Source organism: Kogia breviceps, chromosome 13 (genome assembly GCF_026419965.1).
Source record: "Kogia breviceps isolate mKogBre1 chromosome 13, mKogBre1 haplotype 1, whole genome shotgun sequence".
Lineage (NCBI taxonomy): Eukaryota > Metazoa > Chordata > Mammalia > Artiodactyla > Physeteridae > Kogia > Kogia breviceps.
The window spans coordinates 90,428,712-90,453,750 of NC_081322.1; the positions used below are offsets into that span (position 1 = coordinate 90,428,712).

The 25,039-nt window shown below is 50.9% G+C and overlaps 1 protein-coding gene across 6 annotated transcripts in view; it reads left to right on the forward strand.

Moving 5' to 3' along the window:
* Nucleotides 1-24,306, forward strand: part of SMOC2 (SPARC related modular calcium binding 2) — a 155,832-nt gene extending 131,526 nt beyond the window's left edge. For 4 of the 6 annotated variants that reach the window (XM_059083330.2, XM_059083331.2, XM_067011163.1 and 1 more), the window contains 4 exons: nt 11,417-11,516; nt 13,314-13,588; nt 19,862-19,899; nt 22,776-24,306. In XM_059083330.2, coding sequence (XP_058939313.1) covers nt 11,417-11,516; nt 13,314-13,588; nt 19,862-19,899; nt 22,776-22,793 — 431 coding nt within the window. In that variant the 3' untranslated portion in view covers nt 22,794-24,306. The remainder of the gene's footprint in view (nt 1-11,416; nt 11,517-13,313; nt 13,589-19,861; nt 19,900-22,775) is intronic. The other 2 variants (XR_010836137.1, XM_067011162.1) reach the window with 2 other exon arrangements.
* The last annotated feature ends 733 nt before the right edge of the window (nt 24,307-25,039 follow it).

The window sequence follows — 25,039 nt, forward strand, 5'->3', positions numbered from 1 at the left end:
ATTCTCTTTGTGACTCAAAGAGAAGAATTCGAAACGTAGGCAAAGATTAAGTGATAGGAGGAAGAAACAAACTTTTTTTTGAAGAAGGGAAAATGACTCCTGTGTGCTTTTGTTCGTATACATTGACTTTGAGTTGGACCCGGCAGACCTTGCGGCCGTGAGGGCTTGGCTCCATTGCCCTAGAAACGTTTCAGAAGTCGACACTTTCAGGATAGAGTATTCTTTGTTTAGATTCAGCCGTAGTTTCTCGTCTCATTCATCAAATTGTCGACTGAATTCGCCATTTTTGGCTCTGCGTGGCTGGTCTAGACGTAGAGGAAAGAAAAAACACAAAAAACTTGTTTCTTCCAAAATGTGGCCAGACCTTCTGCTTCCGCAAGGCCCCACCTTAGGCGATTTGCCCGAATTCTACCAAGTGTGTAACTGCTTCCATTCCACAGGGAAGAAAAAGAAACACGCTTGGGGGCAGCCATTTCTTACTGTATTTATCTGTGAAGGTTTACAGTAACCTTTGCATTGAAAATTGACCCAAATTGGGACTTGTTCCTAAGATGCAGACATTCTAGCAAATTCCTGGGATGAGTCCACTCTCCGGCTGGGCTGAGCAGAGAGTCTGCAGGGCCATTAGCCGGCACGGAGGCTGAGGAGGGCATTTCCTCGGAGGTGGTGTCGTTTCCACCTCTTGTCCCTCACGTCGGTTTAAAATTCCCCCTGGATCATGAGATTACAGAGCTTGCAGAGATGGCCCAGGTCCCTGCTCTATTTGATGCGGGGGGTGGGGTCCCTGGAAACGTGAGCGGGGGCGGCCCCAGCCCGCGTGGAGAGCCCTAGGCTCACGGGGCCCAGTTCCCTCACCGGCGGCGGCACCAGAATCCCCCTCTGTCATCACCTTGGCTTTGTTTCTGTGTCTGGGACTCTGAGGAGGTGACTGTGGCATGCGTTTGGGTGATTAAAACCCCAGATGGCCCCAGAGATTGGCTGCTGGTCACTGGCCGTCAACGGCGCTGTCCCTCGCCTCCTGTTTTCTCTGGTTCATCAGGGACCGTCACGTAGTTTTGTTGCTGCTGTCGTGTCCATGGTACGGTTTGCTGGGGATGGGGCATCTGAGCGGCCAGCTCAGTGGGGCCGGTGGGGGGGGGGAAGAGAGCGAAGGCAGGGCAGGCGCGGGGCCTCCCCTGACGCCGGGGGCGCCGGCGGCTGAGCCCAGGCCTCCGTCTCGGGGCTGCGGTGACCCACGTGCTGACCGGCCCTTACGGAGGCAGCGGAAGTCACCCGTCCCGTTATGGGAAGGCCACGAAAACACTTGCTCACTCGGAATATTTTAAAGTTTAGTGAAGTGCACCCTCACTTGAAATCCAGTCAAGGTCACGGGTGCTATAGAGTGTAATTTACAAGCACATCGAAGAGCAGAGGCTTATCGTCTTCGGACAGAGGCGGATGACATTTTACAGGTGTGTGGTTTGAGCCATCTATCTGCTTGTTAAGCCCGCGTTCTTTCCTGGATTCCTCGTAAAGGATACGAAAGAGCCTGTACTGTAGAGCAAACTATCAAAAGTAAAAGTAAATGAACTAGGAGTTTGGAAGGAAAGGTTCCTCCACTGAAGCGGATTGCAGAGAGAAAGCACCCAGCCTGTGTCTGAACGCCGGGCCCGAGTCCGGTTCTCCCGGCCTGTATGCTGGGGGGACACGTCCGGCCCCGTCGCTGGGCCCAGACCGCCTGCTGGTTCCTCCCTCGTGGCCGGGCCAGGCAGACGCTGGGCTGGGGGCCGGGGGGCACTGCGCCCGCCAGGGTACCCACGCCGAGAGCCCCTGGAAGAGCGGAGAGCTCCCCGCGCCGCCCGGACCCGGCTCACCTGGACCCGGCCTGGCCTCCGTCTGGTTATGCCGCGCGAGCTTCCACCCGACGTTCCTCATCCGCCCATCGGACACCAGGTCAGACCCCGCTGGTCGGGGCGCAGGCGGGGCCCCTGCCTCCGCTGCGGGCGGGGCAGGCGCGCGTGCCTCCCGGCCGCGTGGCTCTCACCCCCCCGGGGCTGGAGTGGGAACCGGGTGGCTGTCTCTGTTTCCCCAGGCCTGGAACGCGTGGTAATTAGCAGCTGTCCTTTTACAGGGACGGCCCGGCTCAGCGCCTACAGGAAGGTGGCCCATCGTCTCGGGAAATATTTCAGAAATCCTCTCAGAAACACGCGCCCGCACTGCTGCGTCCATTGGTGGAGGGCAGGGCGGAGCAGAAACAAACGTGTTTGTGCAAAAACGGGAAGCGATGCTTCCATACACAGCGCAGCCTCACAGCTCTCTCTCGAGTGTCACACGCACACACGCGATTCTTGGGCACAGCGACCTCGGTTTTCCGAGGGCTGCTGGGACGCCGCGCACATCCAGAGCTCCTCTCGCGGGTCCTCGGCGCCACGTGCACCCGGCCGCGTCTCCCAGGAGCCTCGTCCCCGGATAAGGATGCGCTCTGTCCCCTTCGCGGCTCCGTCCTCTGCTTTGCGGAGTTGTGTTGAGGGCGGTGCCTGCACAACCTCAGGTCACATCTCCCAGAGTGAGGATGGCTTCCCGAAGGGCCGGGGTGTCCCAGCCGTCCGAGAGAAGGCAGTCCACTCTTATCCCTTCTCCGTGGTCTTAAAGATGCGCCACCTAAGCATTTCACCGTCAGCCTGGTAACGTTCAAACTATTGTGCTCGCGAGAAAATCCAAGCAGAAGTCGTTGTTTTGTTGCTGAAGCCCCCTGACTCCGGAAAGCCTCGAAGGGATGATCGGAAGTACCCCTAATACTGCCAACGGTATCTGTTGGTCAAAACACCCCACTATGACGTGGACCCGTGTCCTCAAAGGCTTCCTGTTCCTCGGCCGACAGGAGACCTCCAGAAAGTCTGTGCTTCCCACAAAACTGACATCTGTCTTACTTTATCGCCATAAAGCCTCCTCTCTCGTCACCCACCACTATTTTACTTTATAAGCTCCTTAAGGGTAAAAACGGTGCTTTCCACCTAGCATGTGGTTAATAAGTAGCTATCAAACGAATGTTTGAAGGACATAATATTGTCCTTGCGAAATGTAGGGAGACTCAGGAAACATAAACACTGTCTCTGAGACAAATATTCACAGTTAACTTATCAGCTATTACAAATTCCTAGTGCACATGCTGGACCCAGATGACCCACCCAAGAGAGAATTAAATCAAAGGCAAAGAGTGTCTCGAACATCACAGCTGAGGGAACCTCAGGGCATTTAGTGAATGAAAAGGCGGATTCTCTGAGCCCCGACTCTGACCACATCTCCACGAGAATGATTTCTGGGGTCCCTTTAGGCAGCGACTTTAACGCAACTCCGATATTACTAAATGTTGAGTAATCAAAGCACAACCTCAAGCCTCCAAACCTCTTTGTTTAGAATAATGAAAAACTGTGTTGAAAATATGAAAAAATAAATACAGTATATAAAACATGTAAATATAGAAGAGATTTAAAAAATTAGAGTTAATACATAAGAGTAGTGATTTTGATTTTATCTTAGGAGTGGAAAGTTTTGTGCTGTTTCTTCAGGGCGTTTTCTGAGGATGAATTTTACTCACTGTCTCCCACGTAGACGTTTTAAAGGATGAATAGGCATCCTGACTGTGTGCTTTCCTGCCGTGCAGGGGCCACCTGGTTCTAACACCGTCATCTTGACCATGACACTCAAACAATTCCAAGTTGGAGGGAGGATTTATGAAGATACACTTTATGTACCTTTCATTAGCCACAGATATTTTATGGATCTTACAATAAGCGTGACCAATGAAACTTTTCTAATCATCTCTGTTTAACGTTTTTAAACATTTAAACTGCATATAAAGTTAAAAATTAAGAAAAAGGCACTTATTAAATTAAGGGAGGGACATAAAATGTTTCATGGAGGAAGTATCGGGACACGTCATCCTTCACTCCTTCTGCGCCTGTAGGAAATACGGTGGGAGCAACTTTACAAGAACCGATCTGGGGACTGAATCCAAGTGCACCCTCTGCCGGGAATGTCCTCTGTCCTTGCCATGTTTGGGGGGCTGTGTGACCTGGCCGTAGCCCCAGCCCTGGAGCGCTGCCCCCTCCAACCCGATTTCCCCTGAACCTACTTCTCAGGTCTCTGGGCTGCACTCTGATCTTGGTCTCAGCAATCTTGTCCCTGGACCACAGGCCACAGCCTCATCCCGGGCTGCCGGGGACCCCACTGTCCATCGAACACCCACAGAGTGGGCTCCGTGACACTCACTAGTCACATGGTGCGGCTCTTCCGAATCTTCCAAGGGCTGCGGTTTCCCTCCAGGTCAAGCCCTGACTCCCTTCTGTGGCTCCTGGGACCCCGCGGTGGCTGCACCCCGTTTCTCACTCCAGCTGTCCTTCCTGGTCTGTTCCATGCGCCCTGGCTTCCTCACGAAGGAAGCGAGCCTGTGCTCGCCCCCAGCCCCAGGGCCTTTGCACGAGCTTCTCCTCCTGCCTATTCCAAAGGGCTCGCGCCACCCTTCGGGGCCCGGGTCCTCAGCAGGGAGATGTGGACTTGTCTGCTGTCGCCGTCCACCCGCAGGAGGGGGCAGGGCCCTGGCCTGTTTGTGCCCCTCTGCCCCAGCGCAGTGACTACAGCCCGGCAGTCTCTGAACTCCTGATCAGTGGGGGCGATGCAGGGCCCTTCCCACCGGGGGTTACACCTCTCCAGGTCAGCCGGAACCTCAACCTTCCACGTATCGCCTCCTTCCCTCCCTTCCCCCTCCCCCCTCCTTCTCCTCCTCTCCCTCCCCTCATCCTTCTCCCTTGGCAGAACCTCGCCACGATCACCCGTTTGGCAGGTTGTCCTGAGGCGGAAGCATGGGGGCTGGAAGGTGCAAGTCAGTGGAATAGCGCAGACCCCAGGTGCGGGGACCCCCCTCCGTGGAGCCCGTGGCCCAAGATGGGCGTGTCGTACGTGTTTAAGGGAAGGCAGTGCTTGGGAGACAACCCGTGAGAGCTCAGTGTTGAATTGAGGAGAACGTGGACTTAGAAGGAGGCCGGCGTTTCGGCCGAGGGCAAACGCAGGGCTGCCGTGCTTGGGGACTGTTGGCGGGGGGGGTGTCAAGAGCCGGCTTCCGCAGTCGAGCCGTCAGAGCCGCCGCGGAGCAGAGCGGGTGTTGCACGGGCTCCTGGGCCAGAGGGCCCCTCTGCACCTTTGTCTCTGGGTCTCAGACGCCCTTGACTTAGTGGCAGATTCCGTAGAGCTTCTCTTTCTCTTCTCCACTGGATTGTTGTGTTTTAAACGGTGAGGACGAGTGTCACAGCAGCTTATTTCCCGTTTCTGCAGATGATCGACCCCGTGGATAGTTTTATTTGATGCCTCACTTTCCCCTCCTCAGCTGCACGAGGACAGTCTTCCACCAGGAGACAAAGCCCCTGTGTCTGCACGCGCAGATCCAGGCGCAACATTCAGGGTCCGGGAGGTACGCGGTTCGCACCTGGAGCGCTTTGCGGCCCGCCGGTTACACGCAGGGAAAGTGCGCAGCGCAGTTCATCCTGCGTCTACACTTGCTTTCAGGTCAAGGTAATTGAGAAAGAAATTACACACCACTCAGCTGCTTTGATGTAGTGCAAACTATTGCTCGTTAAATAAAGGGATTTAAAATCTGGCGCCTAAAGTTCACGCGGAGTCAGCAGCCTGAAGACTGCGGTACTCTTCAGGCAAGAGTGGGTCTCTACTCCGCTGCGAAGAGACAGTTACCAGTGCTTTTCTTCACGCTCCTAGAGGAGCGGCTGTAACTGGGTTCCCGTTTCTCAGAACCCTTGAGGGCGGCGAACGGTGGGTCTCAATTCTGACCCACACCCTACAGGGAAAATGCATTCACGTTACTCTGGGGGAAATTGCACAAAACTAGACTTCCCTGAAAATTTCTGTGATACATTCTTAAAACTTTGGGAGAAGGACTAGTCTTATGTGTGTGTTTTAAATCCTGGCTTTATTACCATAAAACTTTGATCTTCAGGGATTTTGTGTTGCAAGGAGAATTTTCTATCTGCCCAAGTTCTTCTCTCTGTTTTTTTTCACTAAAGACACTATACAGGCCTTTGGGAATGTTCAGTTCCTCCATTAAAGTTCTGACCAAGTCCAGAAAAATAACAACACTTCCAGGCTTCTGCTCAGCCCTGTTGTGGCAGCCATGGGCCAAGGGAGGAGGGATGCCTGCATCTCCCCTCCTGCATCTCACCTCCTGCATCTCACCTCTTTCACCTCCCCTCCTGCATCTCACCTCTTTCACTTCACCTCCTGCATCTCACCTCCTGCACCCATGTGTCTCCCTGCTGCCTCCTCACAGGGAATCCTAAGATGCCATATGCCAGAGTTCTTTGACAGACGTGACACATGCCTGATAAAAATTTAGAGAAATTTGTTTCCCATTGGTTGACTTCCAAATTTGAGGAGTTAAACCTATAAACAGAAAAGTAGGTAATTATAATGGAGTTAATAAGTGTGCAGGTGTAATACAGACACACACAGACACAGACACACACACGCACAGACACACAGCTCCTCAGAGAGATCTGAAAAAAAATCAGAGAAAGGTGTTATTTTTGTTTCCATTTCATTTTATTTCTCACCTACATTAGTTTTCTAGACATTTGAAATAATAAACCAGCCAGATGAAGAGTTTAAGCTGCTCTGTGAGATGCTTGAAAGCTAGATTAGTTCGTGTCATTGTCCTGTGACACTTTTCATCCCATCAGGTCACCTGGTCATCTAGTGGGATCGCCCCCCTCCCGGTTTCCCTGCCCAGCAGCCCACAGACCTCGCCTGCTGGGTGATGCTCCGACTACAGGTAGGGACTGATGTTGGCTAACGTGGGTGCAGAACTACGGACTGTCACCATCCCATGCCTTCTCTTGGTACTTGCAGGAGGACATCGCCACCCTCCGACCTCCCCTCCTCTGGTGTCGGGTTTCCTTTAGCGGGGGATCCTGAGTGCTGCAGCTGGTGGGAAGAAAGCGACCCTAGTTACCATATGGAGTAGGGTTTCATGATGTGGTCCAGGAAGCAGTCCTGAAAATGTTTCCATCTGTACTTTAAAGAAAAAGGGAAAAGACGAAACTGTATAAGTAAATTTGCTGAAATCAGTCATTTCTATACCAAAAACTTTTGTTTTTTAAAATAAGGATGTTTGGGGCTTCCCTGGTGGCGCAGTGGTTGGGAGTCCGCCTGCCGATGCAGGGGACGCGGGTTCGAGCCCCGGTCCGGGAGGATCCCACGTGCCGCGGAGCGGCTGGGCCCGTGAGCCGTGGCCGCTGAGCCTGCGCGTCCGGAGCCTGTGCTCCGCGACGGGAGAGGCCACGGCAGTGAGAGGCCCGCTCACCGCAAAAAAAAAATAAATAAATAAATAAAAATAAAATAAAAAATAAAATAAAATAAGGATGTTTTGTAGACAGTGTAGAACACATTCATTTTAAGAGATATCAAGTAGGATAATTTTTTAAGGCATCACATACGAACCAGTTTCCCTGGGGCCGAGTGGCGCCTCGCATCTTGGGAAGCAGCAGCCGGTCGGCTCATTGCACACAAGCAGCCGGGGTTGAGGATGGGGACAGGCGGGGGGAGGGGCTGCCCTGGGATGGGGCCGCCAGCTCACTGGGGGACAAACCAGGATCAGAACCCAAGCGTCTGCACAGAAATGCAACAGGATGCCGAGTATTTTCCTTGGATTCCACAGGTAAATGGAATCAGCTAAGCATCTTCAGCACAAGTTGGCTGTTTTTATTTTGCCTCAGATTTGTAAGTAAATGGCTGTAGTCCTTCTGCTTCCAGCTTTGAAAGGACAGTCTGGTTTCCTCTCTCTACAAATGTTTCTTCAACTGGCTGTCCGTTCTGCATGGAAGTTCCTGGCATGGGGCCGTCCCTGCCCTGGGCCTCCCCTGACCCAAGCCTTCTGAGCTCTGCTCCACGTGCAGCAGGGAACAAGCTTGTGGGTGGACACAAATAAACAGTGACTAGGTGTCCCGTCACGGAGCCTGCAGGCTGTGGTTTCAAGGACACAAGATTGATGGGCGCTTCTGGCCGCATGGAGGCCGTGCAGGCGGAAGGGGAGGCGAGCTGCTGGGAGGAGGTGGGGGGGTCCCCGGGCACTCGATGTCCCCGGGGGGACAACTCGATGAGCTGAGCCCAGGACACGGGAGGCTGCGTGGCCACAAGCGTGGGCTGCGGGCAGGACTCAGATCTCCGCGGTCGTCACCGTGGCCCGAGGGAGCGACTGTGGAGGAGCTCAGCGCTGCTCTGTGCTTTGCAGGGAGCCCCGCGGTCTGGGGGGTGCGTCCCTGTCCCCGCCAGCCCCATCGCTCCTTTTCGAGGCCCGGTCCATTTCACGGTGGTGACATTTTGATGTCATGGTACTTATGTCATTTCTCATATAATGAAAATTCACTCCTTAATAATGTGCTAATTTTTCATTCTGATTTCTTACTTTTACAAACACTGTACCAACATGAGCATATGCCTGGGGCTCTCGTGTGCCCGTGAGGAAGCGTCCTCTCAGGATATGTGACTAAAGGCACGTGAGCTGAAGTGCAGAGAGTAAAGCGAAGGCCGAGGTCCTTTCACCTCCTCGTCCTCAGTCTGGCCGGCCTTCGACCCCTCCCGACCCCGGACACGCAGGCACTGTCTGCCCGGAGCGTGCATCTCTGTGGGCGCTACCCCGTCCCTGCTTATCCACGCGCTTGTTTGGAAATGGCGCTGCTGTTACTATTTCATGCGTGGTTGTCCTGAAAATCCGGAGCCACGCTTCTCACACTGCGAGGTCCCCCTCCGTCTGTGCCTCCCCGTCAAGCGAGGTGAGGGCCTCGGCCCCGAGAACCGTGATCTGACGGGTCTGGGAAGATCGCTCGCCCCCGGACCCCAGACCTCCGCCTGGGTCCCAACAAGCGTTCGCTCCGAGCGGGCTTTCCCATCTGCAGGTCTACCTGGTGTGTGCACAAAGCGGGGGGTGGAAATCACCTGCAGGCTGGTCTCAGGATGCGGCAGCTCTGTCTCTCTGAGCCTAAACCGTGTTTCCCTTTTCTTTACTGAAGTAAAGTTCAGTGTCTTTGCAAAGAAATATGAAAAGTATTCTTTTGTTGGACTAAACTAGCTCTCAACTGCGAAATATAATCCTTAGCAGAAAGATCTGTGCACTTCGCAGTCTGTAATTTATACCACGTTAAGAACATGCTATAGCAGGATTGATTTCATATTTCTTGGGTTAGAAGTAGATTAAACTTGACTGCTTGTTGTGTTAAAGCCTTCTAAAGCGTTTAGGTGCTGTCAGCCTTATGTTTCCCGATGCATACATATCACCTTCTAATTTAAAATCTTGTGTTGCTTTACCTCCTTTGGGGGGATATGATAAAATTAACAGCAAAAAGGAACCGGGGTGAGTCCCCATGAAGTCATACTCACCGCACAGAACACAAGCACAATGCCTTTTTACAGCTGTTCAGCCCCGAGCGGTGTCTCATGAGCTCAGCCTTTTTCCCAGAGACACCTGCGTGTTTCCCACCAGCACCACGTCCCTCCCGGGTTATCTTGATGCCAGCCGGGCTGTGGGACTTCACGGGGGCAGCCGGGACCGGGGCGGGTTACGCATACCCCCCGACACATCCCTGCCTGCCTGCTTGCTGTTCTCTGTTCCTCTCGGTGGTCAGGTGAGCTGCTCTCAGGAGCATCCGTTACGGTGACAAAGGGCAAAGGGCGCTGCCCTGTCTCAGAGCTGGCGCTGACAGGGCTGCAGGAGGTCCCCGAGGTCCCCAACCGTCCCAGACACGCCTGCAGCCTCAAGTCTGCCATTGCCTCCCCAGGGAATAGTCAATGAGATAATAATTTTTTTCTTGAAAAGTAACATTCTTGCAATGGTCCTGGGGGTTTCCCTATAGATTATAATCTACCTTTCCAGTTGCATTCAAAGGGAAAAAGGGAATAACACAGCTCTATTTTCACTCTTCCCCGACCCTTAGGGATTCGCATCTGTTTTCTGATATGTGTGTTTAATGAAGTGGAAACTGGTGTACATGGATTCCTGCTCTAGGCAATTAACATGCGCTTGAATAATAATAACAAAAACTTGTGTCAAAAGGGAATTTATGAAACCCAGAGTTCTCTAACCGTATAAACACGTTGGTCTTTGAACGACCTGGCCGTCATAACACAGCACCACCCTCCGATCCATGTGGAGTGTTCCGCCTGCTTCCCAGACTCCAGGAAAGACATGCCAAGCTGCATCTCTTTATCCCGAAACGGCAAGGAGGGTGCAGCGGAGTTTAGGGACAGTTAAGTTGTCAAGGTAAAGTATACTGTAGAACGTTACGCCTCAAGTAAACCCAATTGCAGAATTACTCGAAGGCCCTCCACTGCCTTCGGACCCAGGTTCCCGTGACAGGGCTCTGGGGCCGTGTCTTCTCCGGCCATGTGAGCTTGGGGTGTCTCCCAGCCTCCGGGGCCTCCTGCGTAATGTGGGGCAGTGATGCTACCTACTGGCTTGCAGCTTGAGGACCAATGAGATGCTAATGCCTGGGAATCTCTCAGTCTCACATAGTAATAATTCAATAAATCTTAGAGATTGTAATTTACAGAAACTGTTTTAAAATCGACGTATATGGATTGCAGCGCGCTTACAAGTGTTCAAATGAGCTCATTGATATAGCACGCCCGACACACTGATTTGTTTTTTAATTTTTATTTTATATTGGAGTAGAGTTGATTTACAATGTTGTGTTAGTTTCAGGTGTACAGCAAAGTGATTCCGTTATACGTATCCATGTATCTGTTCTTTTTCAGATTCTTTTCTCATATAGCTTATCACAGAATATTGAGTAGAGTTCCCTGTGCTCTACAGTAGATTCTTGTTGCTTATCTATTTTATAGTTAGTAGTGTGTATGTGTTAATCCCGAACTCTTTAATTTATTCCCCCCACCCCACCTTTCCCCTTTGGTAATCCTAAGTCTGTTCTCTATGTCTGTGAGTCTGTTCCTGTTTCATAGATAAGTTCATTTCGGTCATATTTTAGATTCCACATATAAGTGATATCACTTATGATACTTGTCTTTCTCTGTCTGACTTCACTTAGTATGATCATCTCTGGGTCCTTCCATGTTGCTGCAGAGGGCACGAGTTCATTCCTCTTTATGGCCGAGTATATTCATTGTATGTACGTACCACGTCTTCTTTATCCACTCGTCTGTCAGTGGACATCTAGGGTGCTTCCACGACCCGGCTATTGTAAACAGTGCTGCAGTGAACACTGGGGTGCGTGTCTCTTTTTGAATTATGGTTTTCTCAGCAGCAGCACACTGGTTTCTGAATCCTACATAAGCCTTTCTTCCCATTACAGAGGAAGATCTGTTGTACTCTTTGAGTTCTGGGAAATATGAAAAGGCGTCCACGCTTGATCTTTTTCAGGCTGTCCTGGTGCCAAAAAGAACGAGTTTCTGACGAGTGTGCTGGACGCGCTGTCCACAGACATGGTCCACGCCGTCTCCGACCCCTCCTCCCCGGGCAGGTGCGTGCGCTCGACCGCAGAGCAGGGGGCTGGCAGGAAGCCCGGCCTTCAGGGAGCTCTCAGAAGCTGGAGGGCAGAGTCCAGACACTGGCATCTGAGGCCTCCTCAGCCTAGCGGACACGGCAGGCGGGGCCTGCAGGAAAGAAGTCCCCTCCCCCAACCTGAGGTCACTTCCTTTGACTGGAGGACATTCTCTTGTAATGCAGTCCACCCTGGGAGGATGTTGCCATCAGGGACAAGGCCCAGACCTTGGGATTTTCCCAGGTTCCATCAGGCAGGGGCGGGGGCAGGGGGAGGGGAGGGGAGGGGAGGGGGGGACCCTGGTCCAGAGGGCTTCCCGCTTTGGAATCGCATTTTAGAGCTATTGACTGGATTTTAAATACTTTGAATTAAAATGTTCAGATTAAAATTCTCACAATAGGATTTCTTTACAGTAAGATGTATATGACCTAAAATTTAGCATCACAACCGTGTTCAAGGCTGCAAGTCAGTGGCGTTAATCACATTAACAGAATGTTCAGAATCCGACTTCTGAAACTCTGGAAACTTGCTCCGTGTGCCTGGTGGAAATCCTGCAGTTCTGGGGCTGAGACTCTGGGCTTTGCTTCCGGGGAGAATGTTAACCCCCCACAGCTGGTGTCCCTAGGGCGGTAGTTTGCAGTGTTTAATGGATATAGTGTTTCCAGCGTTGGGTCTCCCCTGTTAATGATTAATAATTAATCTCTCTTATTTTAAAGCACATTTTCTGATTGGGAATCTCACTGTCTGTATGTCCTTAGAGCACTGGCCGCCTTCCCTTCCTGCCCCAAACCTTGATTATTTCATCTATTCTAGGTGATCTAAAGCTTCCTGGTCTTCTTCAGCTCAAAGCCTGCCTCTCTCTGTCTCTGTTTAAGAGTTAAGATGGCAGAAGAAAAAAAGGCAGTGCTGATGAATCCAGTAGTAAATTAAATGATGAAACAAACAAAAAAATCACCCAATTTTCAAACTGACCTCTTATAGTTTTGGAAAGATAGATCTTCTCTGTAACACTAAAATTGAGAGCAGTAAATGAATTTCCATCCTAGAAGGTCCTCTGAACGTTTGGGAAATAACTAATAGCATCAGAAAGCCTTAATACCTGGGAACTTGGGGTGTCTGACTCACTCTTTACACCCGTGGAAACACAGAGACCAGCAGCCAGACAAGGAAGGAAGGACCAGGGATTATGTGAGCACCTCCTGCACTTTCCACTTGGTGAGGTGGCCCGGCGTAACATCTGGGGTGGCCTCCAAGATCAGCCTCAAGGCCGGGCCTTCTGGAAGAGTGTTTTACTCATATCTTAAAGTATCAACCTTTTTTTTTTTTTTAAATCCAGGGAAAGATGTCTGGTTACCACTTTAAGATATACGTTGTTTTGCACCTTTTAGTTTAGCCGTGGCGTAAACAACCTGCCCGTGAGTCACAATTAAAGGAGCAGAGAACCTCTGGGTCCCAGATGGAGCAGGTGTGCGATGTGTGAGCCGAGGGGCCATCCCCACGGGGCTCTGTCCTCACGACTTGCCAGCGCCCAGCGAGTGACTGGCCTGCAGAAGCTGACTGTGCCATTTGCCATTTGGAAACCAACTTGAAAATTTTTTGCCAAATTTCTATTTCTAAGTTATTTAAAAAAATCATTACATCGAATGGCAAAGCCACACAGCCTTAGGCCCTCCTTCCAGGAAAGTCAGAGCACGGGGGCCCTCGCTGGAGGGACCAGGGCCGGGTGGGGCGGCAGCCAGGCTGCCGGGGGGCCCTGACCACCCACGTGTCTTCCAGGCTCTCGGAACCTGACCCCAGCCACACGCTGGAGGAGAGAGTGGTCCACTGGTATTTCAAACTGCTGGATAAAAACTCCAGTGGGGACATCGGCAAGAAGGAAATCAAGCCCTTCAAGAGATTCCTTCGGAAGAAGTCCAAACCCAAAAAATGCGTGAAGAAGTTTGTTGAATACTGTGATGTGAATAACGACAAGGCCATTTCCCTGCAAGAGTTGATGGGCTGCCTGGGCGTGACCAGAGAAGAAGGTGAAACTAACACGAGGAAACGGCACAGTAAGAGCCTTGCTCCTTATTTAGCTCGCGCGCGTGTCCACTCTCGACGGCGTCTGTTGAGTCTTAAGATGTAGAGACTGTCCTTGCAGTCTGAGGGTGGAGGGAAGTCTGATGTGCCAAATGACTGTAGGTCAGCCGTCCGTGGAAGCACTCACAGACCGTCGTGAGCGGTCAAGGGGAAGCTGGGGGGGCGGGAAGGTGGGAGCTGAGTGGTGCCTCTTACTGTTCCATCGGGAGGGCGCGGGGTAGGGGGTGCCCGTCTCCAGGGGCGCCTCCTGATGCTGAACAGCAAAGTGGGCACCCCTGGGAGTGACTCGGGGCCCCACTGCGCGACCCCGACCGAGCATTCAGCCGGGTTTATTAGCAGCTCAATAATTCCTGTTTCCAAACCAGTTATTTCAATGGTTGAAACAGTGTTTCAGCTGCACGACCAGATGTGCGTATCTCTTCCCGGAACCCGAACGCTGTCAGCAGCCCAGGGGCCATGTGCAGACTTGATGGTTTGCAGAGACCTCTCCCATCTCTGCTAATTTATGATTCTGTTATTCTGTTACCAAACTTGTAGCATATTTGAAACATGAAACAAGTTTGAGGGTAGGTTCTGGAGCATCGTAGACGGTGGTCTTTACCACGCCCCCTTGTAGTCGCAGCGCAGCTGGGACGCCGAAGTCCTGGCCGCTGACCTCGACTGTGGGCTTCGGGAAAGGACTGCATCTGTCTTATCACTTTCTGTGTCCCGAGCACTCGTCATAATAGCCGTTCTGCGTGATTCAGCCGAACTTGGTTCCGGGCTAGATACCTGCAATTGCGAAAGGACTCTTGCTAATTGTCCTGTGAGAAGTTACTCCTGGAAGAGTTGAGTTTTATTTTGAAGACCTCTGGATGGGGTCTCGGAAGCTCAGGGCCCTTCATGTTGCCCCGAACGTGTCCAGACTGCAAACAGTGGTAAAAACACGCGGCCGCCCACTTTGCTGACCTTGTGGGGGTGATGATGCCATTTCGCGGCAGGACGTGGGTCCTTGCTGCCCTCCGATGGGGTTCAGGCTCAGAAGGCTCTGGTCGTGGAAACAGTGTGTGCCGCATTCGCCACACGCTGCCGTGTGTCTGCAGGTGGGGGGGGGGGCTTCCACCTGAGCGGGTCAGGGGGTGACCGGCCCCCATCACCATCCTGCCTCAAGGTCCCCGTGGCTCCTGCTTTTCTCCCACCCGGGCCGGGGATGGGGGTGAGGCTGCCCCCATTCTCACGTGCAGGTGAGAAACCCAAGAGCGCCGTGCGGCTTCCAAGCCCTACTGCCACCCGAGGCGTGCGACGGGTCCACCCTGAACGGCGGCCCAAGCGCACGGGTCCGCCCGCAGGAAACGGGCGCCTGCCGGGCTGCAGCTTCTGTCGGGGTTTCCTCCACCCCGTGCGGCCCCCGGGGGCCCTCGGACGCTTCCAGGCCAGGCAGCCGCCCCCACCCTTGCTCTCCTTCGCTGGGGCTTAGGGTCGCTGCCTGCTGCCGTCTGACACTGCCTGTGATTCTTGGACCTGGACACACGTTCTCACTCATCCTATGCTTTTTTTTTTCGATTCTGGGCCCCCATAGGGTCCCAAGAGACAAGTGACCTATTGCAGTTTTAAGCAGAAATCCTGGCAGCCAGGCGTCTCGGAGGCCCAGGGGATCACCGTGGGAGCCGAGGGGGCGCCCGCGGCCGGCTAGCTGGAGGCCGGGGGACTGTGGCTGCCCCCGCCCTGGGGCTCTGCTGATGCCGGGGAGGCGGCTGAACGCTGACCCAGCCACTCGTTTCAGCTGTGGCCGGGTTGGCTTGGGGCCGCGATGGCCCTTCCTCTGTTCCGGAACCCAGTCTCGAACTTCTGAAAGAGTCCAGTTTTGTGGTTTCAATGAGCAAATTAAGTGCAGGCTCAACGGTGTGTAGAATCTGCCCTTTTAATCTTTAACCATCACCCCTTTCTGAAGGGCCCAGGCCCGTCCGTTGTTTGCAAAGACCCCGCCTCCTGATGAGCAGCGAAACCCCTGAGCCCGTCCGCGTGCCCGAGGGACGCCCCTCCCAGGGGCACGGTCTCTGCGTGTTTCTTAAATACAATGAAGTCAGCAGATGGAGATGCTTGGCGGGAGAGTGGGCGGGGCCGGCCCAGCGCACGGCGGCTTTGCCAGGAGCATGAGTGGCCTCAGAGCCGCGGCGAGTGTGAGGCATTTTGAGATGGAGCGGGATCCCTCCAACAGTTTCAAGATGAATTCTGAGCAGCGGAGAAATTACTCTCCCGGAAGCCACCGCCTGCCCAGCCCTTTGGTTCCACAGAGAAGGCCACGCTCTCCACCCGCCCCCGCTCTTCGTGGCTCAGTCCACAGTGCGGATGGGTCATTTCCAGAAGCGCTAACCACGAGTGGGTGTGTTGTTTAAACACCAGCACTCGGTGTGACTTGGTGCCACGTAGCGTGCGTTGAGCCCGCGGGTTCCGGGGCATCAGGAACCCCTGCGCTCGTGGGTGAGCCCCGAGCTTCTGCAGAAGGTACCGTGGTGCTGAGAAGGGCGTGCAGATCCCACCCCTCGGTCAGGTGCAGGACTTCGGACTTGGTGGCTAACGAGGTGCTCAGTTCTCATAGTCATTCATTCGCTCAACGCGGACGTCGAGGACCTGCCGTGCATCGCGGCGCGGGGCTGGGGGGGCTGAGTCTCAGAGCCCCCGGTTTGTAGGGCAGAGAGGGAAGCCCTAGAGCGGCCCGCGCGGGGGGCGTGGGTGTGTGAGCAGGCCGCCGCCTGGGCCCGAGGAGGCAGCCTCCAGCTCGGGGACCCGGGAGGGCGTCCCTGGGCCGGTACCTGAGTGCCAGCCCAGCGGCCAGCGGGATGGACGGGACGGCCCAGCCCCCGCGCCGAGCACTGGGACGCTGGTGCCTCCCCCGGAGCATCTCGGAGGCAGAGCCCGAGGCGTGGGGCGAAACGGCGCGACCCCCGGAGGACAGCCTCGTGGGAGAGCCCAGCGGCCGCGAGCACGAGCTCCGGGTCAGGCGCCTGGCGGCCAAGGCTGCCCAGGCTGCCCTCGTGGGAGACGCGGGGCCGCAGCTGCTCTTCCCGGAAACGCTGAAGGTCGGCCGGTCGTGCTCGCCCCGGGGACGGCCCGGCAGCCCGGCAGCTCGCAGCCCGCACGCCGAGGCCCCAGGAAGCGGACGTGGATCCAGCACCCGCAGGCTCCCGATCCGGGACACCTACCCTTCGTGGTAAAGAAAGCCGTCTCAAAACCCCGCCCCCCCGTCAACACCAGCGTCGCACGTCCCAGTCGGCTCCAGGGCCGCAGCCGACCACACGCCCTGGTGTTTTACAACCTGCTTAAAAAGTAGGAAACTTGAGGTGTGGCCGGTCCAACATGCTGCGGAGAAGATGGTGCCCACGGAGGAGGTGCACTGCCCCGGCCCCAGCTGCTCTCGGGCTGCACGATGCCGCCCTCCGTCCCTGGGTGGGCGGCGGAGCGGGGGCGTCTCGGCACCTGCCCTCGGGGCCGGGGCTGCGTCCTCACAGAGGACAGAGCGCGCAAGGCGAACAGAGAACACGTTCGCGGGCAGAGCGAATGCGCAGAAGGGGTGCCGGCCACGTGCTCTTGCCGAGAGGGGTGCAGGGTCTGCGCACAGCCCTGCGAGGGGACACAGAGAGGGTGGGTGTGTAACCCTGCTACCGGGGGAGCGGATGACGGAGTGTAACACCTTGAGGTCATCATCGTCTATTAGAAATGTTTAAATTACTGCAGAATCTCGAGTTCTCTTCTTCGTGTGCCTCTGACTAAACCGATGTGTGTGAATATTATCGTCTCATTAGGAACCAGGAAGAAAGCACGGATAATCCCCTCTCTTCCCCTAGATAAGCTACATTTGGTAAAAGTGGCAATTTGGTCAAAAATGAGCATTGGAGATTTGGATACATTATTACCTAGCTGATCTTGCAACCCTTTTTTTTTAATCTTGCAGAACTTCTCTAAGAGTTTTTCAACTCTTTTTTTTTTTTTTCAACTTTATTATCATTTATTTTTTCCTACCCTGTGTAATTTGAAATAGTGAAAAGTCAGGAAAACCTAAATATTCAGGAAGGGGTTAGTTGGGACAGTCTAAATATCCAAGTGGTTACCAGTTTCTTTTGTTTTATTTTTGCTCACTAGTTAACAATACATTTTTTTCTTCTAAAAAGTATGAGAAATTAAAGAACATAAATAACACATGACCTTTTATTCTGAGACAAAATCAGACCAGATCTATAGCTTTCCAAAAAATATTTCTATGCACATATACATACGTATTTATGTACTATGATTTTCACTACAAAATGTTGTCATAATATACATACTTCATTAATCACACTTATTTTAAGCAAGTACACGAGATTTTGCATTTAAATATTTGCAGCTAAGACATATTATTGGGAGCTTGATCTCCATTTGCACCATTACAAAAAATGCAAAAATGAAAAAAAATCCTGAAAACTATTGAGAACTGATAGAGCCTAGAAAAAAACATTTCTGAAGAATTCAGAAAACAAATTCACAAAACATGATATCATGCCCTCATGATTCTCCAAAATGACCATTGTGCAGAAAATCAGCAATTAGGAAATATTCATTTTTGACCAAATTATCTTTTTCAGCCAGACTGCCACGCCAGCTACATTCTCTCAGGCATATTCCCTTACAGCCAAATTGCCATTTTGCCGTGTCACCTGGAAACAATCACTATCATTCGATACCGATGAAGCCACCCTTCCCGCCACGCACACACATCCATCGCTGAACTCTGTGGTAGGAGCTACATACTCATTTTCTCACCGAAAAGTATTTTTATTGATGTGGCATGGCTTCATATTTATTTTGATGCTGTACATTCTGTTTCATTCAAATTAATTAACAGTTTATTATTTTTCTGCCCTTCATGTATTTTAAATGGAGCTTTCCCCTACTCCTTCTTGAGTGGAATATTCCATCCAGTGGCATTAATGAAATTTATATTCTTTTCATCTACATAGCAAAGTTCGAAACACCAAAAAATGTTAACGTTTCTTGCTGTAACCTAACTTTAATCTGTAGCTACCTCCAATGACCAGTAGACTCATATTTGCCATAAAAGAAACCAAGAAAAATCTGGCAGTTGTTGATAGCGCAGTTGGTTTAGATTAGATTCAAAGTATCCGTTTAAAATTCTTTAAATTTGAACCAATGGCATGAAAGCCTGCTTTCTCTGTAAAGTGGTCATTTCAGGCAAAGCAAAGTGGAGGGTGGCAACAGAAATTATCCCGATCCTTGGATCATTCAAACTACAATGGAAAGAGAGAGTCCATTTAGCTACCATTTATTTAATATTTTTGCAATTTACTTAATATGTTTGTGTTTCAACTTTTCATGCTGTATTTCTGTTTGCTTGAATATAGCAAGAGAAGACGTTTGAACACAGAATAATTTTGCTCTTTATTTTTTTAATTGAATGGATAGACGTCAGCAATTAAGGCATTTGGCATGAGGGATGCTGCCCTCCGTCTACTGATTCATTCGAAAGATATTTACAGGTGCTCCCTGCTCTAAACATTGGCAAAATCGCAGTAAATAAAACAGACAAAAGTTCACATCCTTCTAGAGCTTACGTTTTAGTGTGGATGCAAGAAATGAGATCAATAAGAAAAATCCACTGTGTGATGGGTGACGCTAGCTAGCTAAGGCGGTGATGGAGGGGAGGGGAGGGGGGGGGCTGGGATTTCAGGTGGAGGTTTGGGGCAGGAAAAGTGCCTGCACAAGTGATGTCCCCTGTCCCAGTGTTGAAGGAGGCACAGGCGGAACCAAGCATGATTTGGGAAAAGTTATTTTGAGCCAAACAAGTTAAATGATTCTCGTGATTTAACTATAAAACCAAAAGATTTCAAAGACCCCGGTGCTGGTTCCTAGACTTCCAGTGGCCTGGGTCCTCTCTCACCAGTGGGAGAGTTTGAACACTCGGGGAAGGAGGTCTCCACGGCTAGTGGACACGCCTTTGGAGTTTGGGGTAAAATGGAACAGTCTTCTAAAGTTGGGCCAGAGCATTTGTATGGTTGGGAATTGTTTACATAATGACTTTTAGGATCCACTATTTATAGTCTATGCTCAGCGTATGTGTAGATGCATATTTTCTCATGTAAACAAGTCTGCCAGTGGACGACACTTTCCTACAGTGATATGGTGAATGTTTCTTCCTGAAACATTCTATTTAACCTTTTACTAAATAAAGAATATTTGGTTTTTAATCTTTCTTTTTCTTTCCCTGTTAGCCCCTAGAGGTAATGCTGAAAGCACTTCTAATAGGCAGGTGAGTATGTTTACATTGTAGCCTTAATAATTTCCTGCTTTAGTTATAGGCAATAAAAATTGAGGTTCTGTCAATGTGTAAAGTAAAGTTCCTTCCAAGAAAAGAAACAACTTACCATGTCTACACCCCTGTGAGGCCCCAAATAGCCATGCAAGATTCTGTCAGAAATGACCAACTTGCTGAAACATTTTGCCCTAATTATTATTTTCTTGCTACTTGAAATTTCAATTATTTTATTATTTTTAGAAAAATTTCGGAGTCCCCTTATTTTTGGAAATATTTATTTTTAAATAGTTCTCCAGGATGTGGATTTGTAATTTATTCCTTACGTTTGGTTAAGGAGATTGCAGGGACGGGGAGTCTTCTTTTTTCATCTAGGCATCCGAGTGAGACCAGTGGCAGCTCCAGAAGGGAGTTTTCACTTCCTGCCATGTGTGCTCGTAAACATACTTCTATGCTTCTGCATCTGCATTTCTGCCTGTGCAATCAAAGGAGATAACTGTGGTGTCTCTCCTCAGCGTCCCAGGCCACAAGCTCTCTAAAGTCTAGAATATTTTCCAGAAGATGAACACGAGCGATTCATTTCTCCCTCTCTCAGGGCCACATCCTCCTTTTTAAGACCACTTGTCAATTTGTTATGTATTTTGTCTTCACCTGCTTGATTCCAGGTCTCTGGTCCCTAAGGCAGGCCCCCGTATTTGTGGTGGGCTTGAAGCGGAGACCTCCCACGCGCACCTTGGATGCAGTTTAAAACCATTTCATTAGGAAAGATGTGCCATACGGTCGGTCTTCTTTGTTTAGCAAGTGTTTATGGTTTTTCAACTTTTAAAATCCCACTGCAAATTACTTGTGCTTTAGAACAGGGCTGGTCTGAAAGCAAAGACCCGGGCTGAGCTCCGAAGACTTTCAAACGGTTGTTTTCCTAAGATAATGCCAATGACGGGCACACGGGTGCTGCCTCGGCCTGAAATAAACTCTGTTCCAAACACAAGACTCACTCAGCTTTTACCCAGAAATGGAATCCAGAGCGGTTTCCCCAGCTCTTTTTATGGTGTTTATCGCTGCAAACTGTGACCCTGGGATGATGTCCTGCAGTGGCTGGCGCGTGATAAAGTGATTGAAGACCATACAGATTTCTTTGAAGAATCAGAGTCCCAACCACCAAAATCTTCCACTGTACGAACGACCAGACACAGGAGCTATGAAATGAACCACCGAAATCCTCCACCGTACGAACGACCAGACACAGGAGCTATGAAGTGAACCACCAAAATCCTCCACCGTACGAACGACCAGACACAGGAGCTATGAAGTGAACCACCAAAATCCTCCACCGTACGAACGACCAGACACAGGAGCTATGAGATGAACCACCGAAATCTTCCACCGTACGAACGACCAGACACAGGAACTATGAAATGAACCACCAACATCTTCCACCGTACGAACGACCAGACACAGGAGCTATGAGATGAACCACCGAAATCTTCCACCGTACGAACGACCAGACACAGGAGCTATGAGATGAACCACCGAAATCTTCCACCGTACGAACGACCAGACACAGGAGCTATGAGATGAACCACCGAAATCTTCCACCGTACGAACGACCAGACACAGGAGCTATGAGATGAACCACCGAAATCTTCCACCGTACGAACGACCAGACACAGGAGCTATGAAGTGAAGGGCAGCAAAGCAGGATGCATGAAGCTTATATTTAATCGAAACGTGAGCCGTCTTTGTTGGTATCGTCTCCCGTTTCCATCACAGTTCAGCAGTGATAGAACAGCGCTCTCAGCCACTGCTGACATAGCTTAACACGTTAGCGCCACCCCTCCTCCAGCAAATCTGACCAGCTTTAGTTGCTGGTAAAATACACTGATGGCTTATCTTTATCCTCAGCTAATTAAAACAAAACTTCTTATTCACTTAATGCAGGAGATATAGTCTCTCTTCTTGTCCCCTGTTCATATATGTATCTGGGGAATAAAAGGCAACACAGACGCCTCCTGAATGTTCAAGTGTAATTATTTTAAATAGACCAACTTTTACTGGTCGGAATGGGTCTACGTGGAGAAATAAACGTGGAAGATTGTACTTTGCTTCTCCTTTTCATTCTATATTATTTTTAATTGGCACAGTGCAGAATTCCAGTAATTTAGTAAACAAAACTTTTCAAGTTGTATTTCGTAGAGAGGTCAAATAGTGAATGGAAAGGATGAAAAGAAAAATGTTAAAAAAAACCATGCCAGGCTTCCCTGGTGGCGCAGTGGTTGAGAGTCCGCCTGCCGATGCAGGGGACGCGGGTTCGTGCCCCGGTCCGGGAGGATCCCACGTGCCGCGGAGCGGTTGGGCCCGTGAGCCGTGGCCACTGCGCCTGCGCATCCGGAGCCTGTCCTCCGCAACGGGAGAGGCCACAGCAGTGAGAGGGCCCGCGTACCGCAAAAAAACCACAAAAAAACCAAAACAAAAACATGGCTTTATCAAATTTGAAGCATAAATGAGTATTAAAAAGTATTTTTATATGACAAATCCATGGTGATTGGAGATTCTGCCCAATGTTTAATATATTGAACACACTTACAATCCTTGAAATAAATGCTTTCTCAACGGATATATTTTTCCTGATATTTCTGATCACTGAGTGGGAGGAAAGTGCTAGAAGTTGAGAAGTGTCCACAATGTTTTCATTATTTTTTAAAATTCTTACACCCCAAATCAAGCACTCTTTCTTTTCACATCTATTTAAAAATATTGCTTCTTTCCCTTGTTGTTACCAGCTGGGTTTATTTTATTCCTAAAAGGCAAGTCCTCGTCTTCGGAGATGAGTGATGTAAATGTCTTAATACATCTCTCTTTTGTCTCTTTTCCAGCCAAGGAAGCAAGGATAAACGACTGACACATCCACGGCGGGTCCTAGACACGTGGCCGACTCCCTCACCAAAAAGCAATTAAAAAAACCAAAACAAACACATAGTATTGCACTTTGTACTTTAACTGTAAATTCACTTTGTAGAAATGAGATATTTAAACAGATGGCTTTAATCTGTGAAAATGGAAAGGCTGGCTTCAGAAAAGTAATCACATACAATGTATGTGTCCTTCTTTGACCTTCAGAATCTGTAGTTGGTGGAGATGTATTTTGAATGGATTTAAGCTTAATTTCTTCCTCCTATGCAGGTTAACTTGGCAGACGCCTCGGCCTGAGGCGCTCTGGCTCCAGGCCTGTATCTCCTTACCAGGGCCGTTACTAATAGTCTCGCCAGGTCGGCATCGTTGGAAATCTACTGCCCCGGCAGCATCGCTGAATCCCTGTTGGAAGCTTCGTGGCGCCATAGAAGTTTGTAATCAACTGCTGTCTTCGTCATGCAGTTAACGAGTGCGTGGGTCTTTTTGTTTCTTGGGATTTTGTGTTAGTTCGCTGGTTTTCCGTCCAGAGTTCTCGCTCACGCAATGAGTTACCCAACCACTAAAGCAATCTCTGCACGTAGTGCCCTGGTAGAAAAGAATGTTTTTCAAGCTCTTTTTGATGTGCCTGCTTTCTCCATTGCAAGTGTCTGTTTGAGTTTTGCCTTTGGGCTCAGATTATTCATGCAGTAAATGCTAGAGAATTCTTCCTGCCTTTCTGAGGCAGCACGAAGGGGTCCATCGTTCAGAAAAGTACATTTCACCATGACCTGACCAAGCCAGCCAAACACGCTTGCCAGCCTGCTTTTTCTCTTAACACCTGGCCCCTACCCGTCCGACCGTGGCCCACCCTGGGGCCCCCCGGAAGGTAAAACTGTCCCCTGAACAAATTACGAAAAGTCCCCTTAAAGACGGCACAACCAGGCGAAGCTGCTCCTGGGTCTTGATCTTGGCAGCCGGAGACAAAGGCCTGCGGGTCCCCCACCTTCCCTTCTTCTTTCCTGGAGGCCTCAAGGGCTCAAGGGTTTGCCGATGGGAAATTCATCCAAACGGGACTTGAGAGGGGCGGGTGGGGAGCTGAACGCCCCCCTTTGAGCAGCAGAGAGGGCCCTCGGGACAGCCGGCTACCCGTCTCGGAGCTGGACGCCGGCCTCCGCAGATGTGCCCACGGGCTCCATGAAGCATTTCGGTGATGGCCCCGGAGCTGGGGTGACACGCTGTGATGCTGTCTCGGCTCTAGCTTTTGGTTTGGGGAAAAAATCTTCACGGCCCCACACCCCCCAACACACGTTCTGTCAAACGATCTTGAATGTGCCTGAAGACGTCTCATTTAAACCGCGCAAGTCAAAACGGAAACTTGGGAAACACAAAACCAGCTCCAGTGTGTGTCACCGTTGTTTAAGAAACAGGATCCTAAATTTATTGGATGATCTTTTATATTTCTGAACTTTGAATTTAATCATTTTTCTTAGATTAAAATAAAATATGCTATCAAAACCGTGCTTGGCCTCTTGCTTCATTCTGAGGATGTTTATTTACCATTGGGAAGCGAGGCAGGGACCCTGGGCTGGAGTGAAGGTGAACCCTGGCTCTGCCCCTCTGGCCATGGGACTTGGGACAAGTTACTTAGCCTTTGGGGGCTTCGGTCTCCTGCTCTATCGACAGGGACGACAGCGGCATGCACCCCCGGGTGAAGGTCACGTGTATCCACGTGTGTAAAGGGTGAGGGCCCGGCACAAGGGTGCGAGTGTTTGCCCTCGTGATGGGAAGCAGCCGACCACTCACTAGGTACCGAAGGCTGGGAGGACCTGCCGTCCTGCCGGCAGCCGTGTGGACCACGGAAGAGACAGAAAGGGTTCTTGTTGTGGTTAAAGCGGACGCTGTTCGCAAGTCACACCGCCAGAGACCCCGTCAGGCCACGTCTCTTGGTCCCCAGCCCCAGTGTCCGCCCTTGGTGAAACTCTCATTATATCTCACCTGGACCATTGCAGTAGCTGCTGCTTCTCCCAGTTTTGTTGAGATGTAATTGACATGCACCACTGTGTCAGGGTAAAGTGCACGGCGTAGTGATTTGACTTCCATATACTGTGAAATTGTTGTCACAATAAGTGTAGATAACATCCAGCATCTCACATAGATACAAAAAAAAAAATTGTGTTTTTTTTTCCTGGTGATGAGAACTTTTAGGATCTACTTTCTTAGTAGTTTTCAAATACACCAAACAGCAGTG